Raw genomic sequence first — 18,274 nt, 5'->3', positions numbered from 1 at the left:
CAACTTTACAGAATTTGAGTAATTCAGTTTTGTGATTTCCAAACGATTCCTACAGTTGGAGCACCTAGTGTCCAAGTTTATCCTACAAGTGAATACCCTAACAATAAACAGTTTTGCTTGGCATATTCCAGTAAGTTTGTTTTGTTTTCATAACTGATTCTATCTGCATCATAAACTGCTATGTGAGGATACTGTTGATTACTTACTATTTGTATACAGACATATATCGTTGATAGAGATATTGTTGGTTTCCCAGATTCGTCTGTTGTTGAAATTAGTTTTGTAAAATTAATCATGCATGTTTATGGATAATCAACATCAACAAAGGACAATATGAGGCTGTCTCTAATCTTTCATATAATAGAATACATTACACAGTTATTGTGGGAATTACAATCTGTAACTGGTAAGTGTGGAATATTAAGGGAAGTAGTAGTAGTAGTAATGATGATGATGATGATGATGATGATGGGTAAAACAACTAGAGTATCTGTTGTTAAAACAAAAGTACCACACACAATTCATGAAATAAATCAGCTATTTGAAACATAAACTAGTAGAAGACAAGGGGACCCTTTGTCTCTTTTAGTGTTTAACTATATTGTAAAAGATCATACAGATCTTAAAATTGGAGCTACTGAATCACAAAATTTAACCAACAACTGGAAAGAAAACTGAGTGAAATCAAGAAAACATCCTAACTTTTGCAGATGATTTTGCAATACTTTTTGAAAAACTGAAATGAGGTGTTACCTTCAGGAAAAATAGCCAATAGAAATGGTGTTCAAACTTCAGCTATAAAAATAAAATCCATAAAAAATATTAAAAATTGCACAAAAATACATAGAAACATAACAAGAGAAAAGAAGATGAGTCAGTGTTCATAAATATCTTGAAGAAACCATACAGTAGACAACACTAGAAAAATTTGTAATAGATGTAAGTACTTCTAAAACAAAAAATATGTACAACAAGAAAAGATCTCTCTAAATACAAAACAAAACTAAAACACTATATCACAATGACTGGAATGTTTACATGTATTCAAACATTGTATGGTTATAAGCCGAAGACACTTTAAAGGTCGATAAAAAACAAATGATAGCTGCATTGCAAAGAGAGAGCTGGGTACTGGGAAATGTTGATACCTAGCAAAATGTACAGAAAATATTGGATGTAATGACAAACCACAGGTCAATATGGTTTGAAAACCTAAAACTGAATGAATGAAAACAGGCCAACAAAACAAATATTCCTGTATATCTGGAAAGAGAGGTCATTAACGGCCCAGAATACAGAAATAAGAAAAGAACTAGAAAGAAATGTTAAAGTGTCAGAAATAATTAAAAGAAACTATATAAAAAATAAAAGACAACAATCAGAAGACTTCTGAGCAGAAGAAAAAGAATATTTCAGGAACAACATGGACCAGAGAAAAGACAACTTGGAAAGAAGATAAGGCGCATTGAAAAAATATGGAATAAAAAAAGAAAGACAGGGAATTTAAGTTCTTATGTCATGTCAATTGGTCAGAATGAGGAAGTGAAATTATATGAAATTGCAGAGTACTGCGGTTGGAGCACATGCTGAATACAACCATGAAAGAAAGTGCAAGATGACAGAAGGTGACAAAGAGCATTTGATGCAGGTATTCAAATGGATCAAGACATCATTTCATGCAAGCAATGCCACACTTTTCGCTGAAAAAGATGACCACCTACAAAATGAAATTTTTTGGGCAGAATACATAAACAATATAACCCAAAGACATCCACAGAAACATAAAAAATAATGGCTACTAATGGAAAAGACTGCAAAAGATGTGGTAGTAGAGATACAGAGAAGAAATCAGCAACATTCTCAAATACATGCGGAACAATCGATAGGTGCCTGAAAAACAAAACACTGAAAGATACATGATTAAAATTTTATAAGACTGTGGTTATAAATAACAGGACACATATAGTGGAAGAATAACAAGAGAGAAAAATTAAGGCAGTAGAAATGAGATTAAAAAGTGGTAAAAGGGTGCGGAAGATTAGACATAATTAAGAATGAAGACATTAGTAACGAACTGAATGTCTATGAATTAGTAAATAAAATCCATGACAACACAACAGCGTGGAATGAACACAGCAGCAGAATGAGTTAATGAGGAGTGCCTCTGAAAAAACATAAGGTGTAAAGATGGAGGAGGAGGAGGAGGAGGAAGTGAACAAAGACTGAGCAAAAGATGGATATCGAAACAAACAAATAACTGATGCTCGACAAGTAGGAAAAAATAGGACACTGTGATATGGACTACTTAGGAGTTACAAACAAGAACAATATGTAACCGAAACCCAATAAAAAAAATTGAGTTGATGAAGAACAATGAATCCAGGGTGTTGGACTACACGAGAGACTTTTGGTGTACTTAACAGAGAATTCTGGGGAAACAATGAATATTACCACTTACCATAATCGCTGCTGCATTGACTTAACCATTCATTAATTGCACAGGCCAAGTTGTAAATAGAAAAATCCAAGAGAGCCATTGCTAATTATCAGTTTAATTACCTACCAACTGCTTGCTGCCATTTACAGATTCCATCATTCTCCTCATGAAATTCTTTCCATGTGTGGATATCATTGTTCACTATGTGATGGTTACGTGCAGTAGTTTCGTCATTAGATTTGTACTGAATACCCTGAGTAAATCAGAGAGAACTGCCATCCATGTCTGGCACTCTCACTTTATAAGATTCAAGCAAGTTGTACTGAACTACTGTGTGTGTGTGTGTGTGTGTGTGTGTGTGTGTGTGTGTGTGTGTGTGTGTGTGTGTGTGAGGGAGGGGGAGAGAGAGAGAGAGAGAGAGGCCAAAATGCTTGCACCCCCCCCCCCCCCCCCTTAAAAGTGCTGATTTATGCTCTGGACATTCACTTACAGGCATAAAGACAGAGAATGAAAAATGAAAACAACAAAATAATACAGATAAAAAAAGCACTGAGAAAAATGTAGTACTCAAAACTCAAATGATGTATCCTTTTCAGGACAAGAAAGAGAGATCATAAACTGTGGCAAGCACTGCACTTTGTAACAATAGCATTTTTGAGACCTGCAAGCAAACTGGCAGCAGACAACAGTAACTGTCCTCTCCCGACGTGGAGTGTCTCGCATAAGAACTACTCGGTATTTACTTGTACACCAACATCCCTGCCAACGTGGTCACATTTTGCAATACTTGCACGGCATCATTCTTAACGGCTGTGAGTGTGGGTAGTACCACTCCGCACCGTCAGACGGGAATGCGATTCGTTAGGCCTAGCTGCACACAGAAACTACTCCGGTCAAGCGTTTACTTCACGTGAGTATTTGGGATTTGCGCGTGCCGTGCAAAGTATCCCTGCCGACTCGACGCCCGTCTTTTTCACATTACCAACACATCCCACACCGACATCACCTCGATACGATAATCAAAGTAGAGGCCTTAACCACTAACTAAACGATGGTAATAGGGGAAGGATAATTCAGTTTCAACAAAAAAATATCTTAGCAAAGAAAAGTTACGACTTCACAATTATGACAACTACAATAACAAAGAGAGTAACAGTAAATTACAGTAACTACAATACTAGTGAATAACTACTAAAATAACCACAAAAATAAGACATTTTTCTTGGCCATAGTGAAACAGTTTTACACGATACAAGTACCGAGGCTCTGTTTCTGAAAGAACAGGAGTTTGTAGGGAGGGAAGGGAAGGGGCAATCGCACACTGCCAGGAGCGGGAGAGCGGTGTTGTGGCGGGAGCGAAGGAGAGGTCGTCAACGGAGTGCTCCGAGAGGTAGATCTGTCAGTACAGTGTGCAGATTTATGCTGAACAGGTACCGAATGCTGGAAAATGTAGTAGAAATGCCGCCAGAGATGTGTACCGCCCATTACTTGACTGCACAGAAATGCCATGAGGCAGCCTGCAGAGCTGCAACAGTTAAATTCCAGCATTACTAACTGATTCCCTAGGGAGGGAGCATACGTATGCCAAGGGTGGGGTAAAAGTAATCTGCAAGCTGAATTTAAATGCACATGGATTGAGGAAGGTGAAAACCGAAATGGAGACATATTCTGGAACACAAGTTATACAGTGCTGGATAAAAAACTTTAGGTAAGTCCACGAAAACATACCGTCTTCAAATTTCTTGCTATCTGTAATATCTTCTCCACTGTATCAGAAGAAAAAAAAGTTTAGTTACTTATATTTAATGCTATTTAATGCTTTGCAACCAGCTCCAGAATTAAAGACCCACTCAGTCACTTATGGCTGTGATTCTGAAAGCAGCCGCAAATAATGAAATACAAATTAAAAAATATAAAAACAATTAAGAGCAGCTGTTCCCAGAAAAATCACGCTATTTGGTAATGCATTCTGGGACCATTAAAGTGCATAAAAAAGAGACCACTCTGTCATATGTAGCAAATCTTCGTGTCATCTTATTTAAAAGTTACAGGACATCATCAGTGTCAATCATCATGGCTAATGCAAACAGTCCTGGAAAGAGGAAAAGAGAGAGGACATGACAACTGTAATTTGTAAGATCCTACCCTACATCAGGTATATAAAACAATTATATAAAGAAGAATGCTGTGAATATGAACTGTCATTGATGAGATGATGATCTTTTGGAATGTTTCTACCAGTTTCAGTATTTTTTAATTTGCTGTATAGTGGTGGAAATGAATGAATATAATTTACTTACAGATAATAATAATGATAATTCAGTGCTCAATGCATACTTTTACAGCTGTGACTGATTCAATGTTGAAGACTTCCTGTTATGGCTCCTGATCTATTAGCGGACGCCAACTCTCAGATAATGACTTAAGCATGAAAACCACTAGTGCCTATAAAAGTTTCTGATTAGACCAAATATATATTTTTAACAATTTAAATATCCCTGCAATAGCACATAGATGGATGAATGTGTGGTTATTTATGTCCGATACACAGCTTTTTTGGTGAGTAATGGCTAGAAGCCACCATATGTTACATTATGTGGTACTTAAAACAGTATATGAGAAAATGGGAAACACGCATGTTTTGTGAGACAAATGATCAAGTTGCGCTACAGAAGCACAGTGGCAGTGGTTCAAGGGTGTCACGGACTGTCAGACACACAACTGGGACTAATCGATCGAGGAGTAACGGCCGACAGAGACCAACTGTCGTGGACTTCATTTTTGTTAGTTTGAACTATTGCACAGTATTACGTCCATAAATGTAGTAGTAAGTAGAATGTGTTTGGCCCTTTTAAGGTGTCTTTAAAGTTTTTACCAGCATTGTAACTAGGGTCCCTGCAAGTCAATAATAATATCATGCCTGGCATATTTTCTGTCAAAATAAAACTTCTATTTTCATATAGTAAAATCACAACCTTCTGCAGTGCCAGTATCACTGCCAACAAACACAGCAGTGCTCTCCGAGGAACTAACGTGATGTTACGGGACGAGCTGTAAATTATATCCAAAACTGTGTGCAGAACTGGAAATAAATCCTCTCTGCATTTCTTCTACAACCAACGTTACACTAAAAAAAGGGGTGCTTAATACTGAATAAACAGAACAAGTAACACAAGCGGTACAGATCTGAGGCAGCAGACTACTCGGCCGTAATATTAGTGAGTACAGCGCGAAGACCCTGGGGTATAGGAGAGAAGTAAGTTGCACTTAAGGCAATGTGACAAAATAATAGGGACAGTCGGCATTACCAATGAGTACATTCAATAACAACTTCCTTGCAATAAATTGCCTTTTCTGTAATACAGTCTCAGAGTCTGCCGAGCTAGCGCGAATAATTTGTCATAAAGTGTAACAAAATAGAAAGAACCAAAATTACACACAATTTCATGCCAGAGATTACACTATTCAAAATCCTGTCTGGTTGACAGTTATTTTACTCAAAACAGAGTGTGATACTTTTATGATAGGATGTGATATTTACTCAGTTTCGAAACTGTTGCCACACACTACACAGTGAAAGTGTGTAGCAATTTAGGGGATAACATTTTATATTGTCATGATGCTAGTACTAGTTACACAGTGCTTTGTCTGCCACTGATTCCACTATTCAAGTGCAAAACAAAAATGACACAAAAATATACAGTGTTTGAATAGAACAGACTTGGTTAAAGCATTGCTTTCACATATAATCTTTGACAGGGACCACCAGTGATTCTACAAAAAGAAGTATATGACAACAAATGTTTCCATTACATAAAGTACTTTCTGTTGGATGTTTTGACAATATAGAACATAAGAGAAAATACAAAATTATTACTGTTTATAGATATTGGCAGCACAAGCTAAAGAATACAGGAAATCTCCACTAAAAACTAGTCACATGAATACTAACATCACCAGAAGTATAAAGTGATGTGACTGACAATGGTATGCTTAGAGAACAGAAAAGCTTCCACTGAGATACTTTCCACAGCTGGCAAAAATTCTTAAGTAACTGTAGAGGAATTTCACTAAATAATTGGCATTGTTTAATAAGGGGTGCTTCTGTTTTGCTTGTGCGCTTCTGACAGTCTTGAGAAATTCAACTTAAATCCACACAAAAAAGGCAGCCAATGAAAAAATATTTTCAAATAAAGATAGTTTTAGACAGAGATCGAGAGTAACAATGTATGAAAACTGAAGATTCATTCGTGTAAAGGTATTCTGACCAAATAATTAGCAGTGGGGTGCACTGAGTGCATGATACCAATAAAATGACTTCTAAAGTCATAAAGTTTCTGCTAATTCTGTAATTTCTCTGATCAAAAAAATAAGTCTCCATACATTGTTGGCGACTGCCACAGCAGCATGGTAAAGCTGGGATGTACAAATTATGGTGGTCCCCTAAATGTTATATACTTCCATAAAATCTCCGTAAAAATCAATAACAAACAGGAGAGTTTCACCCTGTGTTTACAGTTATAAAGCAATGATTTTGTTTTTTTTGAAAAAGGGAAGAAGAACAGTCTGAGCAGAAGATCTATATTTGCAGATAGTGAGAACAAACTGTTTTCCCTTTGATAACATGACACAGATTCATTTGTGTTGCTGATGACTTAGTACACACTTATGAAGTCCCTACCAGCTAAAGAGAGATGTTGCATGGAGTAAGCAAAAATTATGTAACAACTAAAAAAAATTAAGAGTATATGTTTGTGTACTGCCATGTAAACACTGAAATAGTGTTGTAGTAGCTCTTATCTTGAGATAATTGAGTAATCAAAACAAAAAACTGTTTTACCAACACTATCTCGAATCTGAAAAAAGTCAGACCCAGGCTACACAAAAAAATGTGAAGAGGCTTCATCTCTGCTGAAGTACTGTGCAGTTAGAGCAAGGCATCCAAAGCTCAACGTCTAAATCCTGCAGAGTTCTGCAACAAATCAAACTCATAACATTTCCTCCTTCACACAGCCTGGATCTGATGCACACGTTTACACACAAAGAGATATTGGACACTGAATGAGATAGCCAGATTGTACTCTGGAAGACTTCGGCTAAAGAGAGGTACCTTATAAATCCCGTCCACTTCTGGAGCATATTAAAAAGGAACTCTCCATTCTTACTGTATCAATTAATGAAGAGAGAACCAAATTTGGTCCAGTATTTTTCCCGTGTGTTTCTTTTCCCTTTCTTATTATAATTTCCAGTTCGGGTTATCAACCTGGATGAAAGTGTGTCATTTGTGGGTCAGCGATTCAAGTAATCTAGGGACAAATGGTGAATAAGACACTATATTATTCCAGGCTTTCTCAATGTTTTGTTTGGACTCCGACTACTGTTACAATTATTGGCCACAAAGCACTTGATGATACAATTACGGTAGTTTTTGATCAGCAACACAAATAATCACAAGAAATTATAAAACGCAGTCTATCAAAGGGTGCAACAATCTGTTCCCTCTGCCTGACATCTAATGGAATGCAGAATAACTACTGTACTTGGAAACTATTCTAGACACTGATTAGTGTACATGGAAATGTAATAAAACCTGTCGGTTTAAACAGCGTTTTGTATTATAATTTTCTGTTACATTTTTTACAAGAAGAGTTATTTTCAGGTACCATCAATTGATTCTCTTTTTTTTCTTTTTTTCATTTGCACACAGGACATCTGTGTCATACAGAACCAGCAATAGTGTTTGTTTAAACTTTTATCTGTTTAGAACTGCTAGGCGAGACACTTAAAGTGACCAACGGTAGCTACACTGCTACTGACAAATAAAAAATAAAGTGGAATCTCGGTCTCGCAAGCTACGCTTCAGTCGCTTTTACAGTCGCTCACAGCCAACTGACAGTGGCGCACATTGCGGTGCAGTTGCGACACGGGCAGCCGCTCCCGACAAATCGATAACAAAATAAAAAGGGTCGCTACATTAAATATTGTTCCACTATTACTCTTCTTCCTTTACAGTAATTAGGCAAAGTATACTAATATCACTGTACGAGTAATTTATTCCCAGACACTATCGTGTTGTCACTTTTTTAAATTTTTTTTAGAAAATTAAATTTGTCTTTTCTGCTCCGTCACTCCGTACTACGTTCAGAAAAAAATGGCAAAAAGCAAAGAAGAGAAACATTATACAAATTAAACATTTATAAATACGCTACCCTTAACACTACGCTTTATAATACACATCACTTAAACTTTAGAAAAACCACACCTCTCCCTCTCTGACGGCGACAGTGTGCCATTTCCGAGAAGTGGCCGGAGTAGTAGTACGCACAACGGTGCCGGCGGCAGAAAGAAATGCGAGGAGGAGGAGGAGGAGGAGGAGGAGGAAGCATCGTGTGGCATGTACCCGCATCCATACACGGAGTGGCTGGTTCCGAACGGCTACTCTGAGGTCGTTGACGCCATGTCGGAGCCCAGGAGGGTCACCTGTGTCGTGTCCACAACCGAACCCTCAGCTGAAGTGTCCGCCGCACTGCAAAAGATAACTCGGTAACAGTCACTTGTGGTTATCTATCCTACGTGACATTCTAAAAATAACACACCAAACGGTAAAGGTGTCAACTGACAACAGGTGCACAAATGAGGCTGAAAACTGTGTGCGCGCACGCGCGCGCAGCGCGCGCACACGCGCGCGCGCGCGCGCGCACACGCGCGCGCGCGCGCGCACACGCGCGCGCGCGCGCGCGCACACGCGCGCGCACACACACACACACACACACACACACACACACACACACACACACACACACGTGCCCACCCTTCACCTTTGTAACACAGTGAACTCTACTGCAAACATGTTCAATGACGTTTCTGAATCTCTGTGGAGGACTGACTGTCCATTCTTCTTCAACAGCTGAAACTGGAGAAGATAGTGATGTTGCATGCTGGGGTGTGGGAGTGAAGTATACGTGCTGCTTTATGACAGGCTGCATTGTCACGCTGATCAAAGTCTCAAAAGGACCACTTAGAGTGCGAGGTCACAAAAGGCAAATGATGTTTATGGCATTTGACACCCTACATATTGTCTATCGTGCAACCGCAGTAATGGCTGCTTATGGCAACAGGGGGATGCGACTGGAGGTATCCAATGGTGAGCACAGCATGAAGCTGTGGAGTGCAGCTGAACTGTTTAGCCGATGAATAACTCACAACAGAGCTACAGTGCTAATGTTACTCATACAGAGCAGTGCAATGGCAATGATAAACAAAGCAAACTTTGCACTATATCTACAACGACAGTTGCCAAAGTTGACATTTCGACAGAAAGGAACCGAGAAAATTTTACAGTGTGAAAGAGAAGTAGCAGATGAAATATTAGCATTTCTGCTTGACGATTCAGTGAAAAGTGTGGGGTCATATACGCTCGACTGTGTGGACAGTGTACGTGACGAGTACAGTGATGATGATACGTGCTTAACGAGGCAAAGTGATACTGAAATAGGTGTCGAGCAATATAGATTATCATCCTTTTTAAGACAGGGAGCCACCAATCCTGTCATCAATTAAACATAGCGAGGGACATTCATTGTGCAAGGTGCTTGTACTACACATAATTACGTGTATGGAAGATGATCTGCAGTGCAGTAAAAAGCAATTCAGAACAAATTTTGAATAAGCCTGTAGCAATATGACCGTGTAACAGATACGAGAAACTACAGATATTCAAGGGACAAGGCACACTTCTTACAAAAGCTGGTGTTTGCACATTTCGAGGATGCTCGATACAATTTACAGGATGTGCACGACAGTGACCTACTATGCTACACACGTCAAACTGTGCCTGACATAGATTACAGTGATTTTGAGGGAAGCGGTGAATGGTTTCGTAACTTCAAACAGTACTGCAGAATTGGAACATGTAAGATAATGAAATTTCAAACAAGCGTCAACTTGACGGTGCAGAGCAAACTGCAGAATTGGCCCAAAAACTTGTAAATGAGATAAACAAATTTATTTCATCAATCAGTAATGAATTTTTTTTTTCAACTCTGACCAGTCAGGATTTGAAGAGGAAATGCATATGAATGGAACCTCGGAAATTAGAGTTTCTAAGAGAGTTGTATTGAGATCAACAAACATCAACATCTTAATGCATTCGTATATAATTATGCCGACCATTAGTTTGGACGGCAAATCGATTGGAAAGTTATTTACTGTGCTGTGAGAAAATGGAGGTTTTTTTTGCCTCCTGTGACTGCTCCTTGTGTGCACGGGCAGCAGGGAATATTTACATCACAGCAAGAAAGAGTGGGAAAATGGGTTTTGTAAGAGGAGTACAACTATGGCGTGCACACTGATTTTGGCCAATAGCTAGTGAAAATAACTCGTATTTGCTCAATTCCTGGTCTTCTTATAAAAATTAAACTCTGCACAGCAAACTGCCCCTCCTGAAAAGTGTGTGACATTGCAGTTCGTACCACCTGGAACCACTGGACAAATTCAGCTTCTAGAAGTTTTTTTTTTTTCCGTCCCTATAAAACATATTATTGCACTATCCGCAGCTACATCTTAAAGGATAGCTTCGCCATCACATTCCGTCAGTTCTCATTATCCCATTGCACTGATAAGATTCTATATGTGTTCTTTAAGAGTGGATACCCAGCTAAATGTTCTGCACAGCTCACACCTTCCTAGGAGTTTGCCTTCGATCACAATGGTGCGAACCTCAGTGACGAATGTGGTGTGCCACTTTTCATTTGGTGTTCACATTTTATTCTGAAGATATCTCGAACGTTGACAGGGTCCATTTCATGAAATGTAATAGATACATCTCATAGAATGTTGATCCCTGCACCTTCTGTACACTCATCATGCACGTGGTGAGTCATACGCTGCTACTATTTTTCCTGTCACAATTCTTAAAAACACTTTCAAATGAGCTTTACTAAGACTGAACTTGCGAACTTGCACTTGGGGGTTCCTTGTCAGAACTGTTCCTTTGCTGTATGCAGCACACAGTGATGCACAGTGTGTTCTTATCCTTCTCTATACAGCCTTTTCTTAAGTGTGAAAAACATTTCAGTACCATAATATCACCTTGTCAGTACATCACCATCTGCACTACGTGCAATAGCAGATAGTGCTCTCCGAGCATTCACCAAACCTAAAGCCATCTACATCTACATCTACATCTATATCCATACTCTGGAAGCCACCTGACGGTATGTGGTGGAGGGTACCTCGAGTACCTCTATCGGTTCTCCCTTCTATTTCAGTCTTGTATAGTTCGTGAAAAGAAAGACTGTCGGTATGCCTCTGTGTGGGCTCTAATCTCTCTGACTTTATCCTCACGGTCTCTTCACAAGATTACGTAGGAGGGAGCAATATACTACATGACTCCTCGGTGAAGGTATGTTCTCGAAACTTCAACAAAAGCCCGTACGGAGCCACTGAGTGTCTCTCTTGCAAAGTCTTCCACTGGAGTTTATCTATCATCTCCGTAATGCTTTCGTGATTACTTAGCTTGATAGGATACATAATAAGGTGCAGAGGAATAATTAATTTGCTACTGGAAACAATTGTAGGAGATACAAGTAGTAGTAGGGTGGCGAAAACTTCACTACAAGTGGGTTCAAATGGATGTATGTTGTAGTTGTTCTGCAGAGATGAAGAGGCTTTCACAGGGGAGACCAGTGGTGAGAACTGCATAGAACCTCTCTCGGGAGTGAAGAACTCCGCAACACTGTTCGGAAAACATTGGGCACTATAAAAGTAAACGCTAATATGCCACTAAAGTAAAATGATTAATAAACCTTGGGCAGCTACAGGACTAATTAATTCTGCGTCCAGTTACAACATGCGCTGGGACTTACACAGAGTCGCTGGTGGCGGATCCGTGCTGCACGAGGAGCTGTTCCTGCTCCCCCACCCCCGCAACCTCACTGGCACCTGCCCCCGCCTGAAGGCCCTCGTTCCCCAGGGAGGCACCTCCCTTGTCTCCACATTTGTACTGAAACAGCAGAGTGGGTGCACATTTAGCAGTGGGTTGCTGAAAATGTGACACAACAGGGTATCATATGCAAGATGCATCACAAAAAAAGTGTCAGATTCTAACATTTAATTTTCACCAGTGAGCGGAAGCTCTTCTCACATCACCCATTTCCACAAAATATTGTGCATATTCTTTAACTGACAAGTAAATTTATTTTTTATAATTTTGTTTTATTAGAATTGACCCCTCTGACAAAGTTACATGATCATGGAAAAAACACACTACACCACTAACTGAATAATAATTAAATATGCTAAGGAACACTACTGTTGCTGCTGCTGCTGCTGCTGCTGCGACTACTACTAAAAAAGCTGTCAATAGCAGCAGCAGCAGCAGCAGCAACAGCAACAACAGCAGCAGCAGCAACAACAACAACAACAACAACCACCACCCCAAAAAATTATCACATTTCACAGAAAAGGTGACAGAAAACATTCAGAAAGTGGAATGTAAAACTTTAGAGATTCTCAGTCCAAACAGAATGAAACACAACTACGGACTAAAATCCCAGAAAATGACAGAAAAATTGTCCAGTATCATGGCAGGCATCAGAAAAAAAGTTAAAATTTTATTGACACACTCAACAGATAGACTTGCCCACAATATTTAACACGCATGTAACGACTGAAAATTATACTCCAGATTATGCAAGACAAAAAAAAAAAAAAAAAGATATAGTGAGGATATAAATAAATCCCCTGGAAGTCTCAGGCAGAAACTCATACAGTCAAAAAATTGACAGCTGGGAAGTGCAGCCGGAGAACGAGACTGTAAAGAAAACAACCAAAGAGCCCAAGACAGAAGCCAACAGATAATTTGTAAATTATGTATGTAGCCTGTTTCTTCAGTTGACATTCTCCAAATCATAATATTTGTCATGAATATTATCTATGAAATATGTACTTAATTAACTATACTCCCAGAAGCAACTGGAAGTGGTTGCTTCTGTTGCTTAATGTATAACTTGAGTTGATCCCAAGCCTAAAGACTCTCTTTGATTATGGGATTTAGGAAACATGATGTGTGAACGAGTGAATGAACGGAATGCATAAGCTTGTATTTCATCACCACTAGAAAAAATATACACTTCAGTTTAGATACGACAATAGTTTCTGTGTAAACTGGTATCATATTTCTTTACTTATGATTGTGATTTCGAGTATTGGCCCATTCTCAAGTAACAGCTGTAGCAACATACAGCTCCAAAAAAAGGCGATACAAATTTTAAGGACACATTCTGTTCTCAAAAATCGTAACATTCATGCCACGTGCACAAGAAAATAGGGTTTCTTGTAATCTATATAAAGGACATAGCACTTCACTACAAATGAATCTAAGTCTTGCTACATAGGAAGCTATACCCAAGAGTTGTCAGGTACATTTTCTCTGGTACTTTGGAAGATCTTCATAGTTTTGTTTTTGCAATGTGCAACTGGAATCAGGCCAAAAAAATACTGTTCATCATGTGTTTCATGCAATGCTCAGTATCAATGGAAATCGTCACCTTCTTTTCAGTTACAAACAAAATATTTTTGAAGTGTAATTTTACATCCCCATTTGATAGAGTGGTCTCAAGTTAGTGTAGTGCAACATTCAATTCATCGATATGTATTAACAGAGACCGTACAATAGGAAGAGCAATCTGTGCTCCAACAGTGACTGAGCAGCACTACTGCAAGGCAGTAGCAGCCAGTGGGGGACAGAGCAGTGGTTATTTTTCACATTTTACTGTCGCCGTTAATATAAATCAATGAAATGAATACTACACTACACTAATTTGGCATTGTCTCATTGAATGTGCACGTCAAATTCCATTTTAAAAGTCATTTTGTTTGTAACGGGAAACAAACTGACACTTCCCATTGGTATGGCATATTGCATAACATGTGTGATGAGCAGTATTTGTTTGGACTGACTCCAACTACATACTGCAAAAATGAAATTGCAAACATCTGCTTAAACACGAGGGAAAATGCACCTAACAACTCTAAGGAGAGAGGCCCTGTATATGAAAGATTGTACTATCATATGTCATCAGGAACATTAGATACATAGAAAACGTCTTCAACCCTCTGAAAAATAAAGCTTATTCCCTGGCACTACAGGTACAATCCATGGATAGTAATACCCATAAGTTTACAGAACTTTATTTGTCAAATGTCGCACTTGGTGCATGCACAGTGACAGATAAAAAGTACAGTACTGGCATGAATTCAATTCAAACCGTTAAGCAGTGTGCTTGTAATACACTTATTCCTATCCGTAATTAAAAGTATCCCGAATCCCCTATCCCAAGTAGAACTTGTAACAGAGTAAGCTGGGATAGCTTTACTTCCTCTCTTGTTCTGCCATCTGCCACTTTTTCATTCTTGCCTAATTATCATTAACATGCACAAGTATAATCTGCAATTCCATAAAGAAGAAAGGTTGGCCCTCAGTCTTAAGGAATATAGCACCAGGTCTAATTTAGTCTTTAGTTTATATATAAAAACAAAGATGAGGTGACTTACCGAACGAAAGCGCTGGCAGGTCGATAGACACACAAAGTTTGTGTGTCTATCGACCTGCCAGCGCTTTCGTTCGGTAAGTCACCTCATCTTTGTTTTTATATATAATTTTTCCCACGTGGAATGTTTCCTTCTATTATATTGATATCATTAGTCTTTAGTTTTGTGTATGTACTCAACTTCCTAATTTATTTTGACTAGTCCTAGTTAATACGTTTGTTGTAGGGTGAAATCAGTAATTGTTTCATGACTTAGATTCTATTGTTGACTTATAAACAAATATAAACTCTGTACTAATTATAAACATTTGGAAGAACTACTAGGATTCTTGAAGTATTTATTTGGCTCCATTCGAAAACATATTACCAAAGACAGCCCTTAATTAATTCCAAAATAATTACCAGGTTTGTCCGAAGTATTGTTTGTTTATCTGTTACTTTCATTATCTAAACAAATAATTCAGCCTAACTTGGTAGAAGAAACTGTTAAAAAGAAGGAATTTTTCAATGTATTCAGTTAATTGAATGAGTTATGTTTTAATTGTAATTTCTGTAAATTAAACATCAAACAATGTATAGTTTCAGTACCTATTACTGTGAGGATATATAAATGATGGATTTTTGGTCTCTAGACAGTCAGCACATGACCGATTTTCAGATGGGAAATCTGTATCAGTTAGAGTAACAACAATGCATTAACTTAACAGTGGAATTAGTGTAACACAAATAGGCCATGTTTAATACAATGTCAATGTTGGTTCAAGTTATTTGAGAAATAGTGTCACATGTACCTAATTATTCTGCAAGAACTGTGACCTGTGTGGTTAGGTTTTTCCTGTTCATAGATGTTCAACAGCAGACTACTGTACCAGTATGCTGATGTTTGACTGCAGCCTATTAATGAGGCTTGTCTACATTTACCAATAGTGAACTTCCCATATAACTGTGTAATATTGGGGGGGGGGGGGGGGGGGGCAGTGACGGTAAAGAACAATGAAACACAACTGTCGGTTACATCGTTTACAGTAGTCAGTGTCGAACTTCCACCCCCCATTTTTCAGTCAATGTAACAATGCAGTACGTCGACACCGAGGACTATTGATGAAGAAATAAAGCAGCAGGCGAACATTACAAACTGACCGCTAGATGTCACGAGAGGTGAGCCTGCCTGTATAAAAGGAGGTGGGGAATATTGTGTTGTTAGCATAGACTGCAGTGACTTCAAACATTAACTAGTCACTGGATGTTACCGGATTAACAAATCCCTAACAGACACTTCAACCTTTCTACAGCTGCCCACGTCAAGAGTCAGTGGCGCGACTTCGATGTGGAAATGCAAAGGAAGAACCAAATCTAAACAGAGTCCAGGCACACTTCACATACTGATTTTGGAACACGTATTAATGTTAGAGTATAATGACTTTTCTGGAGACTAGAAATCTACTCTGTAGGAATCAGCATGGGTTTCAAAAAAGACCATCATGTGAAACCCAGCTCATGCTAAACGTCCACGAGACTCAGAGGGCCATAGACACAGGTTCCCTGGTGGATGCCGTGTTTCTTGACTTCTGCAAGGCATTTGATACAGTTCCACACAGTCATTTAATGAACAAAGTAAGAGCATATGGACTATGAGACCAATTGTGTGATTGGATTGAAGAGTTCCTAGATAACAGAACGCAGCATGTCATTCTCAATGGAGTAAGAGTGATCTCAGGTGTGCCACAGGTGTTTGTCGTAGGACTGTTGCTATTCACAATATATATAAATGACCTTGTGGATAACATTGGAAGTTCACTGAGACTCTTTGCGGATGATGCTGAGGTTGTAACAATGGAAAATTGTACTGAAATGCAGGAAGATCTGCAACGAACTGACGCATGGTGCAGGGAATGGCAACTGAATCTCAATGTAGACAAGTGTAATGTGCTGCGAATACACAGAAAGAAAGATCCTTTATCATCTAGCTACAATATAGCAGGTCAGCAACTGGAAGCAGTTAATTTCATAAATTATCTGGGAGTAGGCATTAGGAGTGATTTACAATGGAATGATCATATAAAGTTGATCGTTGGTAAAGCAGATGCCAGACTGAGATTCAATGGAAGAATCCTAAGGAAATGCAATGCGAAAACAAAGGAAGTACATTACAGTACACTTGTTCACCCACTGCTTGAATATTGCTCAGCAGTGTGGGATCCGTACCAGAGAGGGATGATAGAAGAGATAGAGAAGATCCAACAGAGAGCAGCGCGCTTCATTACAGGATCATTTAGTAATCGCGAAAGCGTTACGGAGATGATAAATAAACTCCAGTGGAAGACTTTGCAGGAGATATGGTCAGTATCTCGGTACGGGCTTTTGTTGAAGTTTTGAGAACATACCTTCACTGAGGAGTCAAGCAGTATATTGCTCCCTCATACGTATATCTCGCGAAGAGACCATGAGGATAAAATCAGAGAGATTAGAGTCCACACAGAGGCATACCAACAATCTTTCTTTCCACTAACAATACGAGACTGAAATAGAGGGGAGAACCAATAGAGGTACTCAAAGTACCCTCCGCCACACACCGTCGGGTGGCTTTCGGAGTGTGGATGTAGATGTAGATGTAGATGTAGACTGGGACTATCGATCGTTGCTTACAGTGGTCATAAAACATCACATATCGCCAGTGGCACGAATCACTCGTGAGTTCCAAAGTGCTACCAGCTGTCCATCTGGCACAGCGAATGTGCGCAAAGTTAAAAAGAATGGGGTGCAACAGTCGAGCAGCTGCTCGTAACGCACACACATTTCTGTAGTCAGCACCGAGTGACGCTCAATGTAGTGTAAAGAGTGACTCGGTGGGATGACGGACAATAGGAAACAAGCTGTACAGAGTGACAAACAGTGCTATAACCCTCGGACGTCTGATGGAACGGTTTGCATCTGTCGAATGCCTGGAGAATGTCACCTGTCATCACTATAGTGTGGAGGAGTGAAACACGAAGGTGATGGTGTTACTGTACGGGAATGTTTTTCCTAGTCAGGGTACTGTCCTCTTACTGTTAAATGCAGGAGGATATAAACACATTTTACGGTACTGTGTACTGCGTACAAAAGAAGTACGCAGTACTGATACAATCTACACCTATGTAACCTGCAGACCACCGTACAGTACCACTGGTAGTCATTTCCTCTCCTGTTCCACTTGCATATAGAGTGAGGCAAAAGCCACTCTCTACACTTCTCCGTACGAGCCCTAATTTTTCATACCTTTGCGGTCCTTACGCTAAATGTATAT

The 18,274-nt window shown here is 39.1% G+C and overlaps 1 protein-coding gene across 1 annotated transcript in view; it reads right to left on the bottom strand.

The window, feature by feature from the left end:
• Positions 1-6,037: 6,037 nt before the first annotated feature.
• The window catches only part of LOC124718713 (protogenin A-like), a 416,220-nt gene continuing 403,983 nt past the window's right edge, over positions 6,038-18,274 (bottom strand). The window contains exons 19-20 of the mRNA XM_047244333.1: positions 12,304-12,440; positions 6,038-8,963 (exon numbers count right to left, since the gene is read on the bottom strand). Coding sequence (XP_047100289.1) covers positions 8,873-8,963; positions 12,304-12,440 — 228 coding nt within the window. The 3' untranslated portion in view covers positions 6,038-8,872. The remainder of the gene's footprint in view (positions 8,964-12,303; positions 12,441-18,274) is intronic.

This window comes from Schistocerca piceifrons, chromosome 10 (assembly GCF_021461385.2).
Source record: "Schistocerca piceifrons isolate TAMUIC-IGC-003096 chromosome 10, iqSchPice1.1, whole genome shotgun sequence".
In the NCBI taxonomy this organism is placed as follows: domain Eukaryota; kingdom Metazoa; phylum Arthropoda; class Insecta; order Orthoptera; family Acrididae; genus Schistocerca; species Schistocerca piceifrons.
This window is presented reverse-complemented; position numbering and strand designations above follow the sequence as displayed.